The 26240-nt window shown below is 55.1% G+C and overlaps 2 protein-coding genes across 5 annotated transcripts in view; both read right to left on the minus strand.

Annotated features, from left to right (window-relative positions):
* Positions 1 to 7772: 7772 nt before the first annotated feature.
* On the minus strand, positions 7773 to 16332 carry ARRDC2 (arrestin domain containing 2). Of its 2 annotated transcripts, none has more exons than XM_061421604.1 (8): positions 15831 to 16332; positions 11775 to 11841; positions 11404 to 11551; positions 10795 to 10897; positions 10450 to 10706; positions 9922 to 10084; positions 9486 to 9643; positions 7773 to 8944 (listed from the first exon to the last, which is right to left on the minus strand). In XM_061421604.1, exons 1-8 carry the CDS (start codon positions 16087 to 16089, stop codon positions 8891 to 8893), a joined length of 1209 nt encoding a protein of 402 aa, XP_061277588.1. In that variant the 5' UTR covers positions 16090 to 16332; the 3' UTR covers positions 7773 to 8890. The 2 variants fall into 2 exon arrangements, with proteins under 2 accessions (XP_061277588.1, XP_061277587.1); XM_061421603.1 differs by lacking the exon at positions 15831 to 16332 and adding an exon at positions 11935 to 13065.
* Positions 16333 to 17743: 1411 nt separating this feature from the next.
* Positions 17744 to 26240, minus strand: part of KCNN1 (potassium calcium-activated channel subfamily N member 1) — a 38356-nt gene continuing 29859 nt past the window's right edge. For all 3 annotated transcript variants that reach the window (XM_061421600.1, XM_061421601.1, XM_061421599.1), the window contains exons 8-9: positions 21893 to 21962; positions 17744 to 18371 (exon numbers count right to left, since the gene is read on the minus strand). In XM_061421600.1, the coding sequence (XP_061277584.1) occupies positions 18117 to 18371; positions 21893 to 21962 (325 nt within the window). In that variant the 3' untranslated portion in view covers positions 17744 to 18116. The remainder of the gene's footprint in view (positions 18372 to 21892; positions 21963 to 26240) is intronic.

Consider the following 26240-nt stretch of genomic DNA (forward strand, 5'->3'; position numbering starts at 1 on the left):
GAGTGAGTAGAGGAGGCGCCTGCTCAGCCTGGATGCAGGGCCTCTCCCGACCTTGGACTTCCCACTCATGCGATGAGCTGAGGAGGCCAAAATAAGGACCTTTCTAGGCCTGGAGCCTGGAAGGAAAGGGGGCTCTGGATCATAATGGGGGTGGTTTATGAGAGGCCAGTGTGTGGATGACTGAGCAAGACCTTTTGTTCACCCCACCTCCCCTCCCCTCCAAACACCAAGCAAGCTCCGGGGGAGGGGGGCAACAGGGATGCGGAGGCCAGAGGGGAGGCCGGGGACTCTCCCTGAAGGAGACATCCTCTGGGTGCTTGCGTTCTCCTTTGTTACCACATGCTCACTGGACACTTGCTGCGTAAATCAGCCCTGCCCTCTCAGAGGTCCCCGCGCGGAGGGGAGGTGGAGGACAACCACGAACCCTCAAACACGTTGTAACTGAATTGTCGGGAGCGCAAAAGAAGGGTTAACAGAATGAGGCAGGGCAGGTTTGATCGGGGAGGCCAGGGCTTCTGAGGAAGGGATGTTTGGACTTAGACCTCAAGGAGAAGGGGACGGTCTTGTGAGAAGTGAGGGAAGGGCTATCCAGGCAGGAGGAACAGCAAGTGCAAAGGCCCCGAGGTGGGACTAACTAAGTCTATTGTGATGGAGGCTGTGGGGGCGGGGGCCACACTGGACCTCAGGGGCTTTGGGGAAGGTGTCTAGGGGATGGTATCCGAGCCTTGTTTCTTAGCTCCCAAGGCTGCCCTGGGCACACCAGCGAGAAACCCTCACCAGGTCTGTGTCTGGACTGCCTCGGGTTCATTTCTCAAATGAATCAGCCTGGCATGGAGCTGATGTGAGCCAAGGCCAGAGGGGCTGGAGACCTCTTCCAGGCCTCCTCTGGAAGGGGAATTTCCAGAACACAGAAACCTCTCGGTGGAATGGAAAAGTTTTGCCTGCTCTTCTAAACTATTGAGTTTGGCAGGTCCTGAGGGTGATAAGCCAGCAGGAGGTACCTCCTGAGAATCAGGCAAGGCTGGGGGACCTGAGCCAGCTCCAGGAAGTCAGCATGTGAGAAACACGGTCCTGTGTACCTGTCTGGGTGATGCTCGGCTCCTGAGAGGCCTCAGCCCTGACCTGTCGGGGGTGGGGATAGACATGGTCAGATACAAATGCCCTCAGTCCATGAGGTCAGAACTGGGTCAGAGCAAAGGGGTATTGGAGATGGGATTTTAAAGGATGAGTAGAAGTTTGTGAGCGAGAAAAAGATATCCCAGGAACATGACCCACGGAAGGCCCCAGTTTGGTCCTACTTGGCCCCTGTACGTGAGTGACCCAGACTGTCCCCAGCCCTCAGATGTTTTTCTCACTTAATATGGGCAAGGACAAAGCCTCTGGGATCTGGCCAGTCCAAATTTGAGTCCAGGCTTCTTCACTTTCTCAATGACTATGAGTGAGTGAGGCCACACCAAGACTGTCCCCAGCTTACAGGAGAATAAACTGAGGTTTACAGAGGGAGGCCACTCATCCTAGGATGCAGAGGGAAGTGGTCAAAGTCAGGGCTTGGGGGAGGAGAGGGAGACAGTTGAGAATCAGGAGAGGGGGGTGTCTTGCCCAAGGCCAGTGTCCTGAGATTGGAAAGAAGGGGAGGAGGGGAAGGAAGTAGCTGGCATAGTGTGTGCAAAGGCCCTGAGGCAGGAACATATTTGGTAGCCTACAGGAACAGCAAGAAGGCAGGTAGGCCAGGAGCTGATGTGTGAGTGGGAGATAGAAGGAAAGGAGAGTGGAGGCATCACATGGGCTATGCAGGGCCTTGGGTTTGGAGCAGGGAAGAGGTGGTATCCAGAGAGACCACTGACAGCTGAATCAGGACTTACCTGGGGATTCAGAGGCCTGGGAGGGAGGTCACTAAATAGGCTCCTATCTGCCTGCCCATATTGACACAAGCCTGCACCCTCCAGTACAAATGAGTGCTTGCCAGGGCACACCAGTACCCACTGCTGATAGACACCCACGCCTAACATCTGGACCCAGACTCACAAATGCACCGATCAGCCACATCTGCTTCCCATGTTGACTGAGATGCAGATCGCATTCGAGTACACACAACTTATATGCACATGCTGCTGAGTGATCCGCGGACAAGACAGACACACGAGCACACGCACATGCTGCACACACTGGCTGCACACACATGCCTCCACCTATCTCCCCACCGCCTGCAAATACACATGTACGTGTGCACACCCCCCAGCCTGCGTCACTAGGAGGCTCAGGAAACACTGCTGGGGGCTCCCTTGAGAGCTGGCTTCCTGTTTTCAAAGTGGCTGGGAACTGCTGATGGAATGTTCTGGACAGGCCCAGCCCCTCCCCCACTGCTTCAGCAACCCTCCCCCATCCAGCCCTGCAGATCCCGCACCCGCTCTGTACCCCAGTACTGACCCTGACCTCTAGTGAGATCAGACGCCACACGATGAAACAGGTTCAGAGAGGTGCTGTCACTAGCCCAAGGACCACACAGGAAGGAAGAAATAGTGCCTGGAGCCCAGACCCTGAGCTCTAACCTGCCTCCCACCAGACCACCATCCCTGGAGGTCCAGGATTCACAGACGGGGAATTGCCCCTTCCTGCCTGGCCTGTGGCCCAGTGCCTTCTGGCTTCTAGGGCCACCCCCATGCAACCCCAAGCTCTCCTGCCCCATGAATCCAATCCTCCCATTCACCACTCACTCTCCTCATCCCATCCCTCTGTGTCCCCCAAGGAGTGCCCTCCCTGTCACAAACAGTAATGAAGCTTCAGCAGCTGATAAAGCAGACCTGGTCTCACCTTCTGGGGGTCAGTGAAAGACCAGCCCAGGCACAAATAAACAAACACAACTACAGCTGTCCCTGAGCCACCAGGATGGCTAAGGACATGCTTGGCTCTCTCTTGTCTGCTAGGGTTGCACAGGCTGTGCCCTCTGCCTGGGATGTTCTTCTCAAGCTCCCTGGAAAACTCCTCTTCATCCATCAAAGCCCCAACTCCAATGTCCTCTCCTGCTCCTAGCCCTCCTAAGACCCTCCAGCCCTCATCCTTCCCATCTGGCCCCACCCTGACTTCATAGGGTGGGGGGTGTTTGTGGTCCTCCAGACTCTGCTCTGGTGTCCTTGTCATGGTTGGTAAAGAGGGCCCCTGTCGTCACCTCTGGGGAGTCTCCAAAGTCCCACAGTGATTGGCCTAGTCAGATTCACACGCCCATCCCTGAACCAATCCCTGAGTCTGTGGTGACAAAAACCTCTAATTGGCCAGACCCAGTCACCTGTCTGCATCTGGAAGCAGGAAGTGGACCTGGCTCCCTCTGCCCACCAAAATGTGCGCAGGGAGAGTAGATGCCCTCAGGACCATTTTGCCATGGGTTCAGGGGTCCCCTGCCTGCTGCGTCCTGGCTGGGGAGCCTTGGGCCAAGCCTCCTGTTCTCTTCTGCTCAGTTTTTCTACCTGTGAATTCGACTCAGCATGGCTGAGATGTAGGAGTGCCGAGGGGCCATCCAGGCACTCCCCTCCCCACCCCACACTGTTTAGAGGCCCTGTTTGCCATGTGCCCCCTTCCCCAGCCTTTCGTGTTGCTCTCTGTGGTTCCCTTGAGATGGGGCAGCACAGCGTGGCAGGCGCTGATGGCCGCCGGCTGAGTCACCACTTCCTCCTGGGCCCCTTGCCCAGCCCGATGCTTTCTGGGGACTTTCCTGGCCTTCCCCGAACATCAAAACAAGGTTGGGGGTGGGGGTGACTCCTGGGCCAGGGAAGGAAGGGCAGAGGTGCGTGTGGACAAGACGGAGTATACCCTGGCATGGATTAAAATCCCGCATTCTGTCCTCACCTGCAAAGAAACCATAGCCTTCTCAGATTTGAGGGACTCCACACGTGAACACCCCACACGCCCTCAACCAGGACTGTGAGCGCCCAGCGCTGGGGTGAGTGTGGTCCTTGCTGGCAGACCTGTTTGCACAGGTGCTAGCGGGCACGTGTTCGAGGGTCTGGGTTAGTGGTTTCTCAGCTGCGTGTGCTCGAGTTCGCGGGCCTGTTTGTGTGTCTCTGGTTGTGTGTGTGTGTGTGCGCGCCTCATGGCTGCCCCTGTGTGTAGAGCCCAGTGGGCTTAAAGGACAGACAGACCCAACCCCTCGTTGGAAAAAGGTGTCTCTGGCAATACAGGGAATTCCCTGGGCAACAGCCAGAGAACTGGGAGATTCCTGGTGTGTGGGGGCTGGGATGGGTCAGGCAGGCTGAGGAGATGAGGAGTCATGTGTATGAGCCAGAATTCAGGCTGATGACATCAACTCTAAAATAGTCACCAAGCCCTAATGGCACCGCGGATATAGTGGGGTCCTGGGGTAATAGACATGCAAATCAACAGATACGGGCCTTCCCTTGTGGTCCAGTTGTTAAGACTCTGTGGTTTTAATGAAGAGGGTGTGGGTTTGATCCCCGATCAGGGAATTAAGATCCCACATGCCACATGGCAAGGCCAAAAAAGAAAAAAACAAAAACCCTAAACATATAAATATATAACTCTGGGAAGGGCAAAGATCAGAAAGCAAATGCATCAGAGCGGGGGTAGGGGAACTAAGGAGGTGCTCTGGCCAAGGGACAGGAAGGTCTACAGCGGAGAAGGTCCTGGGACCATCTGGGGAGAGGGAGCTCCAGATGGAAGCCTTGGCAGGTGCTGAGTTCCTGAGGTGGGGACTAGCTGGAGGAGGGGCCCCATTCATGAAGATCTAAGCCCAGAGCAAGGAGGGGAGGCATTAGGGGGCAGTGCTGGTGGGGAGCAGGGTCACCAGGACGGGCTGTCCTGTAACTGGAGCCGGGTAGGAACATGTCCCCCTGCCCGCCCGCCCCCAGTACTCCCTGCTCGGGACAGAATGTGCCGGGGGGAGAGGCTGGTGGTGGCTCGGCCTGGTGGCTGGAGCAGGGCGGCTGGAAGATTCCTGAACAGCAGCCCAGCTGGGCCTGCTGCCAGTGAGGGCGGAAAGCAAGCAGCAGGCGCCCTGCCTGCCTGTCACCCATGTCCCAGGTTTGGCCCGGTCAGGGCAGGAGAGAGAGATGGTAAAGGAGTCAGAGACAGAGAGAGATAGAGATGGTGACTGAGAGAGGGTGAGAGAGAGGCAGACAGGCAGAGATGGTAGGTCAGAGACGGTAAGAGCCAGCGAGACAGCGACGTGAAGAGGCGGAGGTGGGGGAGGCAAAGATGGTGACAGAGGCGGAAGCAGAGAGAGACAGCAGTGAGAGGCAGAGAGAGGCCTGGCCTTGACAGAACCGGTGACAGTTCTGATTCTCGGGGGTCCTGGGAATAACAGTGAAGCAGTGACCCTCCTACCCCCATCAGTCTTTGTTCACACCAGAGTAGATGGGGACTCCCCTCCAGTCACTCATACCTGCTGTGTGCTGGGTCCCCAGATATGCCTCTGACTTAGCCCCACTCTCACAGTCTCAGCCAAACAAGTGAATATCTAAATACAAATTTCAGAGACTGACGAAGGCAAAGAAATCATGGGACGGGGGATGGGGGAGGGAATGATGAGGGGTGGTGACTTTAGGTTGGGCTATCCCTGAAATTTAAGGCCAGTGTGTAAAGAGGGGCCAGCTATAGGGAACAGCCTTTTAGCAGAAGGAACAGCATGTGCAAAGCCCCTGAAGTGGGAGTCAGCTTGGGGCGTTTGAGCAGCAGCCAGGGATGGAGGGGGAAACTGGAGGGAGAGGTGGGTGGTGGTCTTAGAGGAACAAGGAGGGGAGGGATTTTATTTCAAAGGAACATTTGGCCACACTCCTCTATACTCTGTGGGCCCCACACAACATCCAGGGAGTTCCCTGAATTCTGGGCTGCCTGGCCTAGCTCCATGCTGGTTGTCATTTATCCGAACGAGAAAATCCACCTCCTTTAGGGATCAGGTTCCAGAGAGTTGCAGACGCAGGAGTCCTGGGGACACGAGGTAGCTTGTCCTCCCAAGCCCCCTGGGGGAACCTTTCATAATTGTGTACCCACATCCACTGTTGCAATAAACACCTCAGACTCTTCTTAGTTTGGGAACATGAATCTGTAAACTGCGATCTTGCGTCTTCCACAATCCAGCTGATGGGGAACTCAGCCCCACCTGAGGCTGCCATTTGGGGATGTGGGTAACCACGCTGTAGGAACATCTCCGCCCTGCCACTGGGCCCCCAGGAACCCCAAGTCTGACAAGTTCCAAGCTTGATGGCCAATCAGCTACCCAGGGCAGATACTGCTGGACTGGGAGGACTAGGTGGACCCCAAGACCAGGAGATGTTGGGAATCAGGGCCTAAATTTAGACCAGGGAGGAGAGTGATTGATGTTAAGAGGAAGTGTCCTAGAGCCTCAGATGGGGAAACTGAGGTTCAGAAGCAAGTGACTTCCGAACCCATCACCACAGAGAGCAAAGCCTGAACACTGAGCTCCTAGTGTCCTGCTCCAGGGTCTCCCCAGTCCTCAATCCTGCCCTTCAGCTCCACCCACGGCCACTCTGGGCTGCTAGTTAATTTTCACTGCTTTCGGAAGACTGGTGGGCAGAAAGTCAAGGCTGTAGCGGGTGGTCTAATTGGGCCCCACCCAAGGGGGCGGGGCCTCTGGTCTGGGGAGGAGCCTGAGTTGCATGGGATTCCAGCCTTCCGGGGCGATTTCGAGTGGCAGCTCCAACCCTATGTGACCCTGGGCAAGCTACCTCATTCTGTTGGACTCACTTTCCACACCTGCAGCTCCAGAAAAGCGACAACCTCCAGGCCACTAGAGCTGCCCTAGAGCTCTGTGGGTACTCAGACGAACCCCATACAAGCACAACCACAGTCACTTGAGTCCCAGTTATCAGGGGGTGGAAATGACCCAAATGTCCATCAACAGAGGCTGAGTGGATAATAAAACGTGGTGCATCTACACAATGGAATATCATTTGGCCATCAAAAGGACCGAAGCATGGGTTCCTGCTGCAACAAAAGTGGCTGAACTTCATGCTGAGTGAAAGAAGCCAGACACAAAAGGCCACATATTCAATGAGCTCATCTACATGAAATGTCCAGAACAGGCAAATTCGGAGACCAAAGGAAGCAGATGAGTGGTTGCCTGGGGCTAAGGGAGGAGGAATGGGGAGTGACGGCTCGTCGGGACAGGGTCTCCTTTGGGGGAATGGGGAGTGACGGCTCATGGGGACAGGGTCTCCTTTGGGGCTGATGAGCATAATTGGGAATTACAGGTGATGGTGGCACAATATTGGAAAGGTCCTAAATGCTAAGCAGACTTACAAATGGCAAATGAATTGAATCTCAGTAAAAGTGGGTTCAATCCCTGGGTCAGGAAGATCCCCTGGAGAAGGAAATGGCAACCCACTCCAGTATGCTTGCCTGGGAAATCCCATGGACAGAGAGGAGCCTGGCAGGCTACAGTCCATGGGGTTGCAAAGAGTCAGACAAGACTGAGTGACTAAACAATGACAACAAAAGCAGAAACAGCCCAGACTCAGCAGACAGGCAGGATCCTCCTGCCTCTGGCCTCCCTCCCACCTGCTCGGCTCCACTCTGAGGAGACAGATGAGACCTCCGCCAGCTCTGCCCCCAGCCTTGCAACCACACTAAGGGAGAGATGTGGTGTCAGTCTCCCTCTGTCCTTGAATCTCAGCTTCACCTTCTGGTCAATGGGCCCCTCAACCCTCCTTAGCCTGGAATTTCATCTGATCCAGACCCAAGATGGTGGTCAAGGCCACTCAACTTTCTCAGCACCTGGGGGCGATAAACCACTAAGCCCAAGCTCTTCCTCTGTGACTTTTATTTTTTAAAAAATGTACAAAAGAGAACAATTTAAGGCTTATCCGAAATGTGGAGTCCCAGGCAGGGGCCCTGCCTCGGCCGGGTCTCTGCACTTGGAGGCTTGTCCAGCTGCCCATCATGTTGTGTCCCTCTGGGACACATGGGGTGTTCAGAAGCATACTGTGGCCCTACTCTGTCACCCCAGGCTGACTTCTGTCCCCACAGCCTGGGTTAATGCTCTGCTGTCCCTGTCTTGAAATTCTTAATTCTTGAACAAGTGGCCCCACGGCTTCATTCTGCAAGTTATGTAGCCGGTCTTGTCTGTCTGCCTTTGAACCTGTGTTTTTCAGGCCATGCAGTACCCAGGCAGTGCTCATGTGCTGGAGTGTGTGGAGGCACCCAGGCGCTCCAGCCTGGGATAGGAGTCTCTGGTTTTCAAAGGTTTTAAGGCTGGAGTCGCTGCACCTGCCACCCTTCAGCCCCACATGGCCCTGATGACCTGCTTTCCTGAATGCCTCGTTCCTGGGCCCTCTCGCCTCCCGGACCTTGCACTATGGCCTCGACTGAGCCCATATGCCAAAGATGCTCTCTGAGCCCCACTCCAAAGATGAAGGGGACGGTCTCCAAACATCAGTCAGCTCTGACCTTCTTCGACTTTTCCTCTTGCTTGCCTGCCTACCAAGCTCTTGTTCATACACCAAAGCCTTAGCTAAAATGCCCTTTCCCCAGGAAGCCTTCTCCACTCCGTCTTTGGACTCTCCCAGCTCGGGGTCCTTTCCTCTGGTCCTGTGGGTCTGGAAGTATTTATGTCTGGTTCTGTCGCTCCCAGTCTGGAGGCTTCTGAGGGAACACAGGCTGACGCAGACAGGTTGAATGGTTTCTCAGATCCTACTGTGGGTATCTGGTACCTTATGAGGACCAGTCCAGATGTGTCAAGACTCCAGACTGGCTCTTCCTCTGTGTGATGTTGGAACGGCCCTGTTTTGTTCTGAGACTCAGTTTCCCCAACTTCAGTGTAGTCAGCCCGGAGTCTGTTCTTCATCTAGCCACTCCTTGCTCATGTCCGTGGTGGCTGGAAGCATGTGTAAACACCGTATCCTTTGAAGTTTCCACTCGACACTCAGCAGGTCATGCAGCGTGGCCTCCGGGCCTCCGATGGTGGGTTTGGATCCTCCTGCCAGAAATGATCCCGTCAAGTCTCAGGAGGCCCTGGAGGCTCAGAAACGCCCCCACCCCATCCCCCTGGATCTCCACTCCCACCCTAGGTTAGGGAGCAACACTTAGGAACAGACTGAGATGCAAAGTGGATTCAGGCCCTGAACAGGACGTAGAAGATGCTCTTATCACTTTAAAATAGAAAAAATTTAGTTTTGACTGCATCGGGTCTTAATCGCTGCACACAGGCTTCTCTCTAGTGATGATGGTGCAGGCTTCAGAGCGTGTGGGCTCTGTAGTTTACAGCACTCGGGCTCTCAAGTTGAGGCTCGAGGACTTAGTAGTTGGGGTGCATGGGCTTGACTGCCTCATAGTATGTGGGATCCTACTGGCCCGACCAGGGATCAAACCCTGTCTTGGAAGGTGGATTCCTCCCTGGACCACCAGGGAAGCCCCTAGGAGTTCTACCATTACTGAAGATTCACCTGTGGTTCCTTCCCCTCCTCTTGGCTCCCAGGGCCTTGGAGAGGCACAGGGGCTTATTGAATCCCCAAGCTCACCTCGGAGTACAGGGGCGGTGGGCGGTAGCGGAACTCCTGGATGTAGGCAAAGAAGGGGCCTTCCATGCTCATGTCAGAGTCCTGTAGTAGTGGCAAGAGGCTCTGCTCCATGGCTGCCACCTCCTCGTCAGGCACCACCTCGGAGTACTCGGGAGGGGCTGGAATTGAGAGACAGGGTGGGTGAGGCTGGTAGAGGAGGATGGGAGCCCCAGCATCGGGGGCAATGGCCAGGTGGAGCTGGCGTGTGCCAGTTCTGGGGCTACTGGGCTGTGTGCCCCTGGATTGGGATTCCTGGGGGGGACTCAGGTTGCCAACATGATCGTCCCAGAGCACTTCTACAGATGGGGGCAGCAAGCGAAGCTGGAAGGGAAGAGAGTCAGCCAGGCCCTCGCCTCTCTCCCACCCATGCCCACCCACAGCAGGAGGGAAAGTTCACCTTCAGGCCGCTCTGGCAGGATCCCCAGCCCCCAGTCCATCAGGAAGCTGGCATGGCTGCCCACACTGGATGAGCGGCTGCCGAAAGGGTGCAGAGGGATGGTGCCGATGACCAGTGGGAGCTCCAAGAGCAGCTTGGATGAGCCCGGGATGTCCACGCAGACCTGGAGGGAAGTACCGCAATTCAGAAGACCAGTCACGCGGGCAGCCTTGGCCACGTGATCCTCCTTACAGGAGGAGGCCCAGAGGTCCCGGCTCTAGCCTCAAGGAGGGAAGGGGACCCCAGGCTGGTTGTTGTTGCTGTTCGGTAACTAAGTTGTGTCCAACTCCATGACCCCATGGACTGTAGCAGGCCAGGCTTCCCAGTCCTTCACCATCTCCCTGAGTTTGCTCAAGCTCATGTCCATTGAGTCAGTGACGTCATCCAACCATCTCATCCTCTGTCTCCCTCTTTTCCTCCTGCCCTCCATCTTTCCCAGCATCAGGGACACAGCAAATGCAACCACCCCGGCCTCTGAGGATACTCTACCTTGAGGGCATAGTCCACGTGCAGCACACGACAGTGCAGGATAGAAGGACCCACGGGAGGGATCCGCAGAGCCCGGCCCTGCCACAGCGCCCGCCGCCCGGGGCCCACAGGCTCCCCTGAGAGGCTAGCCACCACGGCTCGCTTCTGTTTTCGGGCACCTCGCGCCATGAAGGTCTGGGTCTGGACCACGGCTGCCCGAGGCAGCACGGGGCGCGTGGAGCCGTTGTCGATCTCAGCGAAGACAGGGATCACTTCACCTGTTAGGTGGAACCGCAGGGCCTCGGTTTCCCCACCTGCAACCCTGACACTGGCCTTCTTCCCAATCCAGGCCCTCCCACCTGTTACCTGGTGTGTAGCCCTTGCGGTCGATCTTGGCTGAGAGGGAGACAAGGCCACGGTTACTGTACCAGGATCGGGCGATCTTTTCCCGAGCTCCAGCTTGAGGGGCCTGGTCGGGGGTGGCGGGGAAGGAAAAGGATGTGAAACGGGTCCCATTGTACCAACCACAGACCCTGTGGAGCTTCTAAACCACCCTCAGCTGAAGGAAGATTTGAGGCAGGGCCAAGCATCCTGGTTTCTAACAGTCTGTTTGCAAAATGGATCCAGGAACGTGACCCATCTCATTAAGCTATAAACAAGTGAACAAGCCAGGCACTTAGTGTGTTAACGAGTGCTCAGTAAGCCATTACTATTGTAAGCCCTGACTGCGCCCCCTTTCACAGACAAGGGACGTGTGGGAGGCTCAGAGAGGGTGAGACACTCACTCAGAGCCACCAAGCAAACTGGCGCAGCTGGTTCTTGCACCTAGCTCCACCGGCATTCCCATGCCTGCCTCCCTCCCTGCCAGGGCTCAGCTATGACCCCCACTTTGTGAAGGGAGGAGCGAGGAGCCAATCACCATGGAGCCAGGACCCTGCCTGCGACGCCCCCAACCCACCAAGGGCAGCCACTCACCAGCAGAGCCGGTGTGTTGATATCCACAGGCTCAATAACAGTAAACACCTTCCTTGTCCGACGGGCAGGGACCCAGGGCCGGTGGAGGGTGGCTTTGATGCAGTATCTGACACTGCCGTGTTTGCCTTCAAAGGAAGTCACTAGCGTCCTGGGGATGGACGGAAGGTAAGACCCAGAGACACCCAGGTGGGAGATCCCCAAAGGCTTTGGGGGATGAGAGACAGGAGACACTCTGGGGGGCCTCCCAGGGAGACAATCTTGGGTCTCAGTGGCCCCCATATACCGAGCAGTGGAGTCCCAAACCTGGAAGGGGCTGCAGACTTAGGGACACTTAGAGGCTCCCCCACAATCCTGCACCCCACTCGACTTACGGTGGCAGCTGGAAGCTGAATGGGAATTCATGACGCCCAGGAGGCAGCGTTGTGGTCTCTCCAGTGCCTGCAGGTAGGAGTAAGAGGGGGCGGCTCAGTGGCTGCGAAGGGGCTCCCGGAGCACACAGCAAGCGCAGTGCAAGGGTCCCCCGGCTGGTACCTGGCGCGAGTAGCGTGGCACGGTGGCTCACAACCTCCACGCGCTCGCTGTAGCTCTGCGTATACGCCGTGCTCGAGCCCGCGCTGCGAGACTCGGTCCAGTGCACATGGGCGCGACCCCGCGCGCGCAGCTTCAAGGAGCTCACTCGCGCCGGGCCCGCTAGCTCCAGAAGCACTCGGCCGGCCACCGCCTGGCCGCCGCTGAACACGGGCTCAGAGCCCGCGCTAGCACCATCCAGCAGCACTACGAATGCCTTCACCTTGTCGAACAGCATCGCCGCGGGGATACGAACTCGCGGCGAGCGGCCCCTGGCTTCGAACCCGCGGCACGGCGGCTCTAGGGCTGCAGCCTCAGGACAGGAGCCCACCAGGCGCGCGCAGGCGCACTCCAAGGTCGGGCCAGAGACTCTTCACGGCCTGCGCCGGCGCCGCATTTATACGGCGGGAGGGGCGGGGCGAGACGCAGGTCCCGCCCCCGGAGGGGAATACGCCAATGGCGCGGCAAGAGGCGTGGTCTTGCCCAGGCTTGGAGCAAAATAACAAAAGCCCCGGCTTGCGGCTGGCGGCCTTCTACCCTCTTGGACCCTGGGATGAGACAAGCATCGCGGCACGGAACAAGTATCTCTCAGACTGCAGGGGTGAACAGGAAAAACCGAGGCCAGGTCACCTAGCAAGAGCGTTCTGCCGTCGGGTTAATCATCTACCGTCCGCCACTTGCAGACGTGACTCGATGCATGTCCAGCCGGGGCTGGAGGAAACGGCCAGGTCCCTGAGAGTCTTTGGACTAGCTACCTCGGGCCTCAGCTCGGCCCCCCCACCCCCCACCCCGTGCAATGGGGGAGGGAGGAAGAAGTGGTCGGGGCCTCCCAACACTGGGCGCCTGCTGCCCCTACCTATGATTTGAAACCCGCTTAGCTGGGTGACCTGGTCTAATGACATCTCGGAGCCTGAGTTCCAGTTTGTAGAGCCAGAACAAAATCAGCCCCGACCTCAGAGAGTTGTGCATGAATCGCGGTGTAGCCCTACTCGACCCCTCCCAGAGCCTCTCTCCCGACTCATCCACCCGCCCCTGACACACTGCCACTCAGCGGCGCCTCAGCGCTTTTGCCCCACGTTCCTTACCAAACTTTCAGCACCTGCCCTCTCCACCCCCATTACCCACCCTCCCCGCCTCCGCAAACTTCTGTTTGTTCTTTTGACCCAGCTCTTCCCCTCACAGACAGAGCCAAGTACCGGGGGAGCTCATGGAATCGCCGGGACGGTAACCACTCTCTGGACCTGTTTACACAGAGAGAGGAACCTTAAGTAGGGTTTCCAAGTCGGAAGCTTGGAAGTACGCGATCTGCGAAGTGCCTGCGCCCTCTGGTGGCAGCGTCATACATTGCTGCTTGAACCCACTCCCTACCTTGTTGAGTCCCTAAGTCGTATCCAACTTTTTGCCACCCCATGAACTGCAGGAGAAGGCGATGGCACCCCACTCCAGTACTCTTGCCTGGAAAATCCCATGGATGGAGGAGCCTGGTAGGCTGCAGTCCATGGGGTCGCTAAAAGTCGGACACGACTGAGCGACTTCACTTTCACTTTTCACTTTCATGCACTGGAGAAGGAAATGGCAACCCACTCCAGTGTTCTTGCCTGGAGAATCCCAGGGACGGGGGAGCCTGGTGGGCTGCCATCTCTGGGGTCGCACAGAGTCGGACACGACTGAAGCGACTTAGCAGCCGCAGCAGAACTGCAGACACCAGGCTTCCCTGTCCTTCACCATTTCCCAGAGTTTGCTCAAACTCATGTCATGAAACCATCCTCCTGCCCTCAACCTTTTCCAGCATCAGGGTCTTTCCCAATGAGTTGGCTTTTCCCATCAAGTGGCCAGAGTATCGGAGCTTCAGCTTCAGCATCAGTCCTTCCAATGAATATTCAGGGCTGATTTCCTTTAGGAAGTCCTAAAACCCTTTACCTTGGCCATCCCTTCTGAGTCTGGCTCAGCCTGGCTGGAACCCCGCTGAGGCCAGGACACCCCCAGTGGGAGGCGGCCATAACCAACACAACCAGTCAGTGCAAACCGGTAGAGAAGGGTAGAGGCTGTCTACTCAGTGATCAGCCTGGTGGAGGGCTCTGGGGCTGAAATAAGGCACTCGACCTTCTCCCAGGGCCAAGTGAAGTCTAGAAAGAAGACAGGGGGCCACAGGCCCAGGATAAGGCAGGGAATAGAGTGACCTTGGGGGCATGGGATGGCTCATACTTTCTTTTTGGTCACACAAGACTTGTGGGATCTTAGTTTCTTGACCAGGTACCAGGTATTGAACCCACACCCCCTGCGATGGAAGCTCAAGAGTTTTAACCACTGGACTGCCAGGGTAATCCTGGGAAGGTTCATTCTAAGCCAGTGTCCTCAGTCCATTTCACAGATGGGTTCCCCCAGAGACCCAGAGAGGAGCAGGGACTCACCAGAAGTCACACAGCAACTCTGCTTCACTCCTCCAGTATCTTAAGGAAGCCACCATTGAGTGGGAGTAGGAGGGCTGGAGGGTGAGACCAGCTCCGATTTCCCTGAGTCTCAAGGAAAGGGAAGTGCTTACAGGGCCCCTTATTGCCTCATTCCATGCCAGCTATGCTTTGGTTTTCACAGCGTGAGAGCCTCCCACACCTGGCGGCAGTTTGGACAAAGTAATAAGTCTGTAGGCAAAGCATCTAGTGTGTGCAGGGCCGGAAGTAAGGGTGCTGTGGCAGGGAGCCAGATTTGAAAGCTGCATCCTGTTTCTACCCATCTTGCAGATGGGTATAGTGAGGTCTGCCTTCCCTGAAGAAGTAGCCAACAGCCCAGAGAGGCCAACATCCTCTTCAGCCACACAGCAGGTGCTAGAGCACAGACTTACTCTTTCTGTCCCTGCCCTCCCCTACTTCTGCTCTCAACTGGCTGTATGGCCTAAGGGAGGAGGACCGAGGTTCAGAGCAAGCAGGGACATGTCCAGGACTCCTAATTTGATCTGACCCTACCCCAAGTCTTCTCCCTGCCTCGGATGCATTCCCACCCCCTTACCTGCAAACACCACCAAAATCTCCAATCCAGCAAACAACCCTTCATGTAAACGTTGGTAAAGGGCACTGGCCGGGGGTGAGACACGGGCCTTCTTTGGGAATCAGAGCCCCCAGGCCTGGGGCTAATGAGACATCCTGGAGTTTAGAGAGGAGGATCTCCTAGCTCCACCAAGGGGTCCCCTGAAACCGAGGGGGTCCTGTGGGGCTCCCAGGCACAGAGGCCTTTCTGACACCATTTCTTGACTCCAGCCCCCATAACCTTTCCTGAGTTTCATAGGGTGGGTTTGAACAGTTGTTAATCAAGAGAAAAGCCAAGAAACTCCCTGAGACAAGATTACAGGGAACAGAGATGCTCACAAAGATTAGAAGACCGACCACCTGAGATGAGATTAAAGGCCTGCAAGCCCTGCTCACACCTTAATGTTATCAAAGACCCCCAATGTTGAGCCACTATTATAAAACCCCTCATCTAGTTTTCTGGGGTGGAGACATCGTTTTTCAAGGCAGAAGCCAGGTGTGTCTCCCTTTGCCTGGCAAAGCAGTAAAACTATACTTTTCCACTTCACCCAAAACTTTGTCCTGATCCCTTTGATTCCTCACTGCTGAATCGGGAGGGCAAGCGATTGCTAACACCCTCAGACTCCATATGGGGCGGGGCGGGTGGGGTTGGGGGGGATGTCTCCACCGCATATCCTCTAGGTCAAGGGACTCCTAGTGTCCGGGAAAGACAATCCCCCTCTTGAGAAGGGTTGCCAGCCCACACGGCCTCTAAAGAGCTTGGAAAGGGGCGCCCAGACCTGAGAAGAGGGGTCGGTGGCAGGGATTCTGGCTCGGGGGCTGGGGAGATGAGCGGCTCACCTCGGAGCAGCAGCTGCCGCCGTCGCAGGTACGTCTCGGCGGCCGCGTAGTCGCTGGAGACGGCGTTGACACCCACGCTTCGGCCCTCGAGCCAGTGCGTGACCGCCCCGCCGCGCGCCGCCACCTCGAGCGCTAGCACCCGCAGCGGCGCCGCCACCTCCAGCAGCACCCGGCCGCACAGGCGCTCCCCGCCGCGGTACGCGTCGCCCGGGCCCCGCGCCAGCTCCAGCGCGAAGCTGCGCACGCCCCCCGGGCGCATGGCGGTGGCCAGGGCGCACGGCGGGGATGGTGTCCCGGAGCGGCTCCGCTCGGCGCGCTGCTGGGCAGCGTCTGCCGACCTCTCTGGTCTCAGTGCTGGTCTTCGCCGCGCCGGACGCCCCTCCCGAGCTTTCTCCTGCTTCTGCGAACTTGTGTGGACGCCGCCGGCCCCGGGCCGGCGCGCGGTTGGCTGACTTCCTGGTCCTCCGTGTCCGCCCTCGTGACGCGCTCGGGCCTCCGGGGACGTGCCGCCCGCGTATCCGCGCGTTTGACTTTGCTACCCCCCAGGGCGGGGCGGGTCCTGTTTTTGCAGGGTAGGCGCTGTTGAGTCAGAGGCGGGCGGGGGTGGATGTGGCTGGCGCGGAGCGGAGGCCACCACCCGGGATCTGTCTAGTGGACTCATTCGTCCCCTGCCCGGCACCTTTGGACCCGGCGCGGCCCCAGCCTCCTCCCCGGCCTTCCTGCCATCATCTGGTTGTTCCCCAAACACACCAAGCTCGGGTCTTGCTTCTTGGCCTTTGCGCTGGCGGTTGCTGCTAGGAACGCCCTTCTCCAGGTCTCCATGTCCAAATGTCACCTCCTCGGAGACATGCTCTGGACTTAATTCTTTGTGGCTCTGGCCAATGTGTTTGTGACTGCTGTGTGTTCTCTGTTGTGCCTTCTCCATCAGACTGGGTGTCCCCAAGGGTGAGCCCTGTGCTGTTTTCAGCACCTGATCTCACAGAAGAGGAAACTGAGGCCCCTCAGAGGGGCAGTCGCTGCCCAGAGGCACCCAGCGGTGGCTGACTCGGGACTCGAACCCACATCTTACCTCAGCCCACCGACACCTCCCCGGGTCCTTCTTGTTCTTGTGTCCCACCTATCACCCCCAGGCAGGTGGCCCATGGCTTTATCAGAGGCTGCCAGAGCCTGGGCTCTCAGCTGGATCCAGAGTAGCCTCCCTCTCCACAGCGCCCAGCATCTGCCAAGAGCCTGCCTCCGCACCTGACTCCAGGACTCTGAGCCCAAGGCCTGGAAGGACCTTTCTGATTCTACTTGTCTGAGACCTTCCCCTCCATTCTGCCCCAGAGAGGCCTCTCTAAGCCTAGGATCACAGCAGTCCCCTCCCCATGGAGTGACCTCCACCGAGTCCATTCTTCCCCTTGGCCTGTGGACCCCTGAATGTAAATCCTGGCTCATCCCTCTTCACTCCGTAGCCCCAGACAGATGGTTTCACTTCTCTGTGTCTCCCCATCCTACCCTGGTCAGGTTCTGGTGAAGACTCGTCATTATATTGTCTGTATACAGCAGGTGCTCAATCCACGTTCATCAAAAACGGAATGGCCCTCCTCACTCATGTCACTTCCCCCTCTGGACCGTGACTTACAGTCCCGCTGGAGCCTGGCCCCTACAAGGTGCTCTGGCAAAGCGAGCTGGAGGGACATCCTGACTATCCACTTCCCCTGCGGGCCAGGGCTGGGCCCTGCTCTCTGCAGGGTCCCTTTCTTGGTACCAGGTGTCCTCAGGGAGGTGTGGAGTTCAGGCCTGGGAGACCACTAGGCTAGGATGGGATGGGCTCACCTTGACCCCCACATCTGGTCTGGAATCCCCAGGGCCCTGGTATCCACTTCCCATGTTATGATACGAGTGTCCACCAGCCACACACAACAGGCAGCAAGTGGGCGGGTCCTGCTTTATTTGGAACTGGCAAGGACCCCTCTCCTGGCTGCCCCACACCCACCCGGGGCCTGGAGAGAGCCGAGGGTCGGGGAGGGGCGTACCACGGGAATCAGGGGACCAGAGGAAGCTCCAAGCTCCCCCAGCTCCAATCAGGGAGGAAGCAGACCTGCCCTCCCCTGCCGTCTGGCCCTACTCTCTGCCTGAACAGTCTGGGTGGGGTGCAGTGGTTCGGGCCCCAGTCCACTCAGCCCAACTCAGCTTCGGCTCCTTGAACTCCAAGAGGCGCCACTGTACAGGGCTTCTTGGATGACGTGGAAGTGGCGGCCACACGATGGCCAAAATTGAGGGGTCCGGTGGCAGGCAGGGCTGTCACCCACAGTCTGAAGGGGCCACGGGTGGCCACCAGTGTGGGGGACTCCGAGCCACCTGGTCTAGGGGGCCGGAGCCAGGCCAGGGAGGCAGGGCGGGTGGGGGTGGGCGTATGGCTTGGGCGATGAGGCCAGGCAGGGCCTGCAGGGAGGTGCCCAATGCATCCAGGCGGCTTTCAAGGGCAGCCAGGCGGGCCTCAAGCTCCTCGTGCTGGGCGTGCAGCTCGGACATGAGGTCGTACATGACATTCTGGGTCTGCCGAACAGAGAGGCGGGAGAGAGAGGAGAAACCAGGTGAGAGAGAGGGAGGGATGGGCACAGAGAGACAGCAGGGCAGCCCCGGCTGGGTGGTGACCCACTAACTGGACCTACGTGAGGGAAAACTGTAAGTGCACTACCAGCCCAGCCCAAGGTCTCTTGGGTGGACCCCAGGGAGTGGCAGGAGAGCAGGTGAGGCGAGACACAGGTCTTGAATGCCAGGCTCGGGCCCAGCAGTCCAGGGGAAGGTCAAGGGGGGTCCTGGGGCCCAGTGGGTGTGACCAGAGTTGCTCTGAGGGGATGAACTAGCCACACGGTGCATAAAATCAGAGGGTGGTCTTGGGTGATTCTGGACTGACGTTGTTCCAGGCTGGGAACATGGTCGAGGGGGAGGAGGCTAGGTTGTAAACTGTCCCCCGCTTCCCACATTAGACTGGGGAGGGGGGGATGGGGGTCTTGGGGAGAGGTGACCGCGCCAAGGATCTGACTCCATCACAGACCAGGGGACACGACCGCCACAACAGCCACTGTTACAGCAAGTGGTGGGGGTGTCCCTGCCACCTCGACTGCTTCTCACAACCCAGCAAGCAGGGGTGTCCAGATAGATGAGCCCGGGAGTTGTAGGGGGAGGTGGGACACACACGGACAGCCCTTGGTGCAGATGTCGCTGTAGCCACCAGGTGGCGCTAGACCGCGGTTCCATTCTCAGCCCAGCTCCCTGCAGACTAGACCCTCCTGCCCCGCTACCCACCCGCCCTCCGGGGTTGGTCCGCAGCTCACCACCAATTCTGGGCCTCAGGCTTCTGTCACCCCACCCTCCCTTGCCATGCTCTGGCTCTGTGGGAGGGAGATTGGTCATCCACACCACAGCTCCTTCTTTCCGCACTGTACCCACAGCCTCTCAGCCCTGAATCTTTACCTGGGCCATTCCTTCCACCCTTTCCTGTTACTGGTAAGCAAATCCCATCCCAGGGTGAACAAATGCCTCTGGGGCCCTCCTAGGGCCACAAAGCCTCATCCCAGCCTGCCTCAAGGGACCACACAGTTCCCAAGGCCAGGGAGTAACATCTGGAAGCATCCAGCCCTTGGATTGGAGAAGGAAATGGCAACCCATTCAGGTATTCTTGCCTGGAGAATTCTGTGGACAGAGGAGGCTGGCAGGCTGCAGTCCGTGGAGTCACAAAGAGTTGGACATGACTGAGCAACTGAACAAACAGCCGCTGGATGGTTCTTTTTGGCCCTCTCTGAGGTTTAAGTTTTTATTAGAACATATATTTTGTTTTCGTTGGAGAGATACAAATTAAATCAGCAACCTTGGAAAGCATTAAAACTTAATACTGGAAAACATTTTAACCTCGTTAAATTTTTTTAAAAAATTAGAAACCATATCATCCAATCCAGTGAAAGACTTACTTCAAAGAAACCTTCCTTAAATGTATTTTGAGAGGAGCATACTGCTGTAATTACAGGTTTAAATAACTGTTAGCAATTTACATTTTAATCATCTATACTCATGAAGTAAGTGTGATAATGGATAATCCAGACTATAATATACCTGAGTTTTTCAAAGGCATTTAATATATATATTTGGAGCTGTTATCTCATTTGCATCAAATTAATTGGCCAAGGACTTCTACACGTTCTTAGGATTATGCTCTTTCTACTACCAACTGAATTATTTCTTCAAGCATCTAGAACATTCCCTTCCAAATTAAGTTCATGTAGATTAGTATTAAATTAAATTGCATTCTTTTTTTATTTTGGCCATACTGCATGGCTTGCGTGATCTCAGTTCTCTGACCAGGGATTGAATTTGGGGCTACAGCAGTGAAAGCCTAGAATCCTAACCACTAGGCTACTAGGGAACTCCCTTAAATTGCATTCTCTTGCTAATGATGAAGAGAGTGAGTCCAAAATGTGATGAGTATGACTAGTAAAATAGAAGAGGACTTCACATTTCCTAAGGATAATATTAAATTAGGCTCAGATCTATTAATTGATTAGGAGATGGAATCAATTAGCAAAGTTCACATGTGAACTATTTGTGAAAGGGCAGACGGGGGCTGGGAAAGTGAAAGTGAAGTCGCTCAGTCGTGTCCGACTCTTTATGACCCCATGGACTGTAGCCTACCAGGCTCCTCCCTCCATGGGATTCTCCAGGCAAGAGTACTGGAGTGGGTTGCCATTTCCTTCTCCAGGGGATCTTCCCGACCCAGGGATCAAACCCGGGTCTCCTGAATTCCAGGCAGACGCTTTAACCTCTGAGCTGCCAGGGAACCCCGGGAGTTGAGAAGACTGTGACAAATATTCTAAGAGCTTGCCCAACTGAATTCCAGGCAGACGCTTTAACCTCTGAGCTGCCAGGGAACCCCGGGAATTGAGAAGACTGTGACAAATATTCTAAGAGCTTGCCCAACTGAAGTTGAGTCAGTTGACATATCTTTTAATGGATGAACACAAAGCAAGAAATCGGACGGGACCTGACGTTAGAACTAACAAACAGATTCATTTCTAACACAAACTGATCTTACAGAGCTCTGGCAATTAACTTTAATCTCCTCAAAGATATTAATTGCTATACAAATAAGCTTTCTCCTGAGGCTCTGCTCTCTTGCTTATTTAGTCGCCAAGTCATGTCTGACTCTTTGCGACTACATGGCCTATAGTCTGCCAGGCACCTCTGTCCATGGGATTCTCCAGGCAAGAATGCTAGAGTGGGTATCCATTTCCTTCTTTGGGGGATCTTCCCGACCCAGGGATTAAACCTGTGTCTTCTACATTGGCAGGTGGATTCTTTTACCACTGAGCCGCTTGGGAAGTCTATAATTAGAATGTATATTCATAGCAAAAGAAATTTGTTTTTCTCTTAAACTTTAGAGCCTGTATGTAGCTGACGTTTCTAAATATGAAAGTACCACTTCACCAATTCAGCCCACTAGTTACATATTCTTATTAGAGTTATTAGTTAAAAGTGTAAAATAGCCGCCAACATTCCAAAGTAAAGATTTTACACACAGATGTAGATCTCTGGCATCTCTCTAACAACTGGAGCCTCCGGTCACAGTGGACCCTTGCAGGCAGGGCTCATGTTCACAGTGGCTGCTCCCTGCCCTGCACCCCTGGCCTGTACCATGGGCACCAGCAGCGTTCCTGCCTCCCTGGCAGGAGCTGGGCCTGGTTCTTTACTGAACACCCCGCTCCTCCTCCCTGTCCCCCTCCCCCTCCTCCTCCTTTATCAGGCTTCTCCGGTGGCTCGGACAGTAAAGAATCGTCCTGCAATGCAGGAGACCCAGGTTGGATCCCTAGGTTGGGAAGATCCCCTGGAGAAGGGCATGGCAACCCACTCCAGTATTCTTGCCTGGAGAATTCTATGGACAGAGGAGCCTGGCAGGCTACAGTCCATGGGGTCACAGAAGAGTCAGACATGACTGAGCAATTAACATTTCTCCTCCTCCCCTGAAGGCCCAACCAACCCCCTCTGGCCCCCGGAGCTGCCCCACCTTGCCCTGCCCTCCTCACCTTGGCCAGGTCTGCGAGTGTGTTGGTCTGGTCATTCAGCTTCCCTTGCTCAATCTTCACACTCCGGAGCCTGGGGGACAGGTGGGCAGGTGGGGTTGTGCAGAGGCTGCAGCGGGGTCAGGGGTCTCCCATGCAACTCACCCCACCCAGAGTCATCTTGTGGGGTATGCAGTTGGGGGATGAGGGGCAAGCGGAGGTCCCCTTGCAGCCCGTCCCCTCCTGGCATGCAGAGGGCAGCAGGGCCTGGGGGATGGTTCAGCAGACATGCACTAACCCCAGGGAAGAGACTTACTTCTGCGCTCTGGTGGGACCCAGCGGAGCAGAGAGAAACCACAAGGCAATTTTAATCTCAGCACAGCTGGGCGGCCTGTACCCAGCCCGGCCCACTCCCATGTGCACCACCCCAGGGCCCTTGCTCTTGGAAGAGGTCCAGCCTCTGAGGGGGTGGTACCCGCCCTCAGGGATGCATCGTCTCTCTGCTTCCTCTCTCCAACAGGGCCCTCCCAGCATATGCAGCTGCCTTCAGCCCTGCAGTCACACTGTATGCCAGCCTGTACCAAGCTCCCGGCCCTGGAGATGGCATTTAGTCCAGAAAACTGTGCCCACACATTTCCTGAGGGGGAAACCGAGGCTCAGAGGGGGCAAAGCCGGTGCCTACTAGCCTCCTACCAGGACTTGAAGCTGCACTGCCACTCAGCCTCTGGGACCTTGGGCCTAGGGACGGCTCCCTGTGCGGGCATGGGGTTTGTCCTCACCCCTTCTCTCCGCCCCTTCTGCAGCTAAGCCAGCCCAGGGAGACCATTTCAGGCAGGCCCCGGCACATCCAACATGTGACAGATGCTTAGAGAGGACCCCTGGGTCCCACCCATCCTGGGTGTTGTCAGTAACCCGGGGAGGACCCACTTCTCGGTCTGGAGAGGTGGAGGCAGATACAGGCCACCCCAACACTGAAGTCTGGGGGTGCCCTGGAGACGAAACAGAGGCTTGCTAAGGAGCCATGGACATGCCTGCCATGGGGAAGTCATTCTTGGCATCTCTGGAACCTTCCTGTTGCAGGTTGAATGGTGTCCCCACAAAAGACATGCTGAAGTCCTAACCTCCAGCACCTCACAATGTGACTGTTTGGAAATGGAGTCTCTACAGATTTAATCAGGTTAAGATAACTGGTACACTGGTATCCTTATAAAGGGGGGAAATTTGGACACGCACACAGGGAGGGAGAATGATGTGAAGACACAGGGAGAGCATATGAAGACGGAGGACCGGAGCAATGCTTCTACGAGCCAAGGAGCTGCTGGGGCTGCCAACAGCTAGGAGAGATGCCCGCGACAGACCTTCCCCTAATGTCCTCAGGGGGAGAATGGTCCTGCCAACACCTTGACTGTGGACTTCTGGCCTCCAGAGGTGCGATCACAAATTCTGTTTGAAACCACCCAGCTTGTGGTACTTTGTTAAAGGAGCCCTGGGAAACGTATACACTATGCTGTATCCCCAGTCTGTCCCCTCTGAGTCCACTTCGCCCTTTCCACCGGCTGCTCGTACCACACTCCCGCCGTGGGGGCTCTCCAGCTCAGAAGGCGCCATGGCTCCCTCATGCCTGCAGGCGGCACCTCTTGTCTGCTGGGCACTGTGCTCATTCCCACTGCCCACCTTTGTCCAAACTGGGCACACTCCTTGGTGTGCATGCCCACCTCGTGGTTCCTACCCAAACCCCATCCATCTTTCAGGCCCTAGTCCAAATGTTCTTGATTTCATCAGCTGTTCTTATAAGGCCACTATTTGAGGGGGGTGCAGGGGGACCTGAAGGTGAGATAGTCCTGCCCCAGAGCAAAAGAACACAGGTAACTCACAAAGCAGGTGTCTTCTCCACTGACCTATCTGTCCTCAATTCCTACCCTCCAACTTCTCCCAGAGAACTTTCAGGGATATCCCTTAGAGCAAGGTCCAGAGCAGAGACAGGTCTGTGCCCCCCAAGCCTGGCACACCAGCTGGTGGAGGAAATTCTTGTGGGATAACCAAATGAACATATCGAGGGTGTCAACAACAACACCGCTTCCCATTTTCAGAAAATACTACGTGGTAGACAGGCGCAGGCAAGTCATCTGGTCACCCCAACTGTGTTTGATCCATACTCCATTCCTGGAGAAGAGGGCTGTCACCACTGTTTCCACTTTACAGATAAGAAAAATGAAGCTTGAGGTAGCATAGTCACTTGCTCAGGCCCCACAGTTAGGTGGCAGAGACCAGACTGGGACCCTGTGGTCAGTAAACAATCTTTGAAGGGTCAGCAAGGAGGGCTGTAGGGTCTTGTGAGCAAACAGGACAAACACCTGGGCACAGTGATGCCAAGTAAGTGGGGTACCGATTTCTTTCCCTGCTTCCTAGGTGATACTGGAAGCAGAGGTTGGGGGTACCATATGTAACTGAATACTTGCTCTGTGCCATGAACTATGCCAGGCATTTTTGCATATCACTCCATTTAAACCTCCCCACAGTCTTGTGAAGTAGAGATTGTTATCATGAGAAATTAATTCAATCGTAACAATAAATGTAAATGGATTAAACTCCAGCTAAAAAAACAAGGATGGCACAGTAAACACAATAAATGTTAATGGGCTAAAGTCTAGTTAAAAGACAAGGGTGATGGGGCTCAAGAAGACTTTTAGGGCAATGAATCTGTTCATTATCTTGAGTGTGGTGATAGTTTCATGGGTGTACACATATGTTAATACTTAGCAAACTGTGCACTCTAAATAGCTGCAGTTGACTGAATGTTGATTACACTTTAATAAAGCTATTCTTTAAAAAGAGGCAAAATGAGTAAACAGGATTTAAAAAATTAAAGTTAGCTAGCTGAGCTTCCTCGCTCACGGCCTGGTCTTCTACGGCCACACTCTGCTACCCTGCGGTGCCCTGGTAGCTGACCACACTAGCCACACCCTGGAATCTCCCCACAGCAAGCTGCCCGACTCTCCTGCTCACACAGGGGTTGGCAGTGTTGCCTCCCATCTCTGTTCCTTATGGCTGGCTTGATCGCCTTCCTGCTGCACTAGTTCAGACCCTAACATTGTTTTCCTCACTCTCTGATTCATCAGCCCCTGAGTCTGGTTGAGGAGTTCTTAGGGTAAGAATCCATCTGATTGTCCTAGGGAAGCCCAATTGTGAATGAGGTTTTCCAGAATGTAAGACCTGGGAATGCATAGGCTCATTTTGAAAAGTGCCTTAAGATGCTTGAAAATTTTAAATCAGGAACTATGTGACTCAACTCTAATTTATTGTTGAGTGCCGGATCCCATAGAATTTGGACCTGTTTAAATTCTAGACTGCACACTGTCCCATACCTCCTATATGTAGCTAGTGAATATTGAAATGTGACTCGTCTGAATAAAAACAGGTTGTAAGTGTAAAATACCCATCAGACTGCAAAGATTTAGTATCAAAAACTTTCTAAAATATTAATGATTTTTATATTAGTCACATATTAGTAAGTGATAATGATTTTTACATATTAGGTTGAATAAATATATTCAAATTAATTTCATTTATTTCTTTTCACCTCTTAAAAATGTGGGTGCTAAACAATTTTAAACTATGAATGTTACTCACATAATATTTCTTGTGGACAGTGACTGGCATATTATGGTTTATAGGCCAAATTCTGGGCAGCTGATTGTTTTAGAAAACAAAGTTTTATCGGAGCATAGTTACACCCATTCACCTTGCTGCCTTCCTGCTACAACAGCAGAGCTGAGTAGTTTCAACAGAGACATTTTGGCTCACCAAGCCTGAAATAATTAATATCTGGTCCTTTACAGAAAAAGTCTGCCAACTCCGGCTGAACACTGGATTCACCTGAGGAACTTAAACTTGAGCTCAGGCTGTATCCCAGACTCTACTGTAACTGGCATTTGGTATGGCCCATGGGATTTTAAAAAGCACTCCCTAGGTGACTCCAATGAGCAGCCAACATGAGAACTACTTGATTAAATAATTCTCAGGAAAAAGGGACAACGGAGGAAATTTAGTAATCTCTGATTACCCCACATCATACAAATCAGGCCACAGATTTAATTCTGAGCTTCCTGGAAGCCAAAGCAAGAAGGGGAAACTGCTTTCGTGTCCAAGGGGAAACACATTTTGGCTATTCCAGAGAATAAAATATGCTTCCTGCCACTTATGTTGGGTGGTCTGCATGATTTATCAGAGGTGACTGTCCTGCAAAAGTGCTGGTCCCACTATCCCACCCAGCACAGAAGCCGTAGGCCCCAACCAACTGACCCCCCCAAACGGGAATGGTCATGATGTATGTAGCCACGACGAGCCGTCTGGCCTCGTCTGCAGCCTCCTC

Source organism: Bos javanicus, chromosome 7, assembly GCF_032452875.1.
Source record: "Bos javanicus breed banteng chromosome 7, ARS-OSU_banteng_1.0, whole genome shotgun sequence".
In the NCBI taxonomy this organism is placed as follows: Eukaryota; Metazoa; Chordata; class Mammalia; order Artiodactyla; family Bovidae; genus Bos; species Bos javanicus.

Bases quoted from the DNA above. Each gene is read 5' to 3' on its own strand.
- ARRDC2 (XM_061421603.1), bottom strand. From the start codon at position 12,208: ATGCTGTTCGACAAGGTGAAGGCATTCGTAGTGCTGCTGGATGGTGCT. The intron at 11,842-11,934 runs GTACCAGCCGGG...TCCTACCTGCAG, and splicing joins TGCCACGCTACTCGCGCCAG to GCACTGGAGAGACCACAACG. The intron at 10,707-10,794 runs GTAACAGGTGGG...TCCACCTAACAG, and splicing joins CCGCAAGGGCTACACACCAG to GTGAAGTGATCCCTGTCTTC.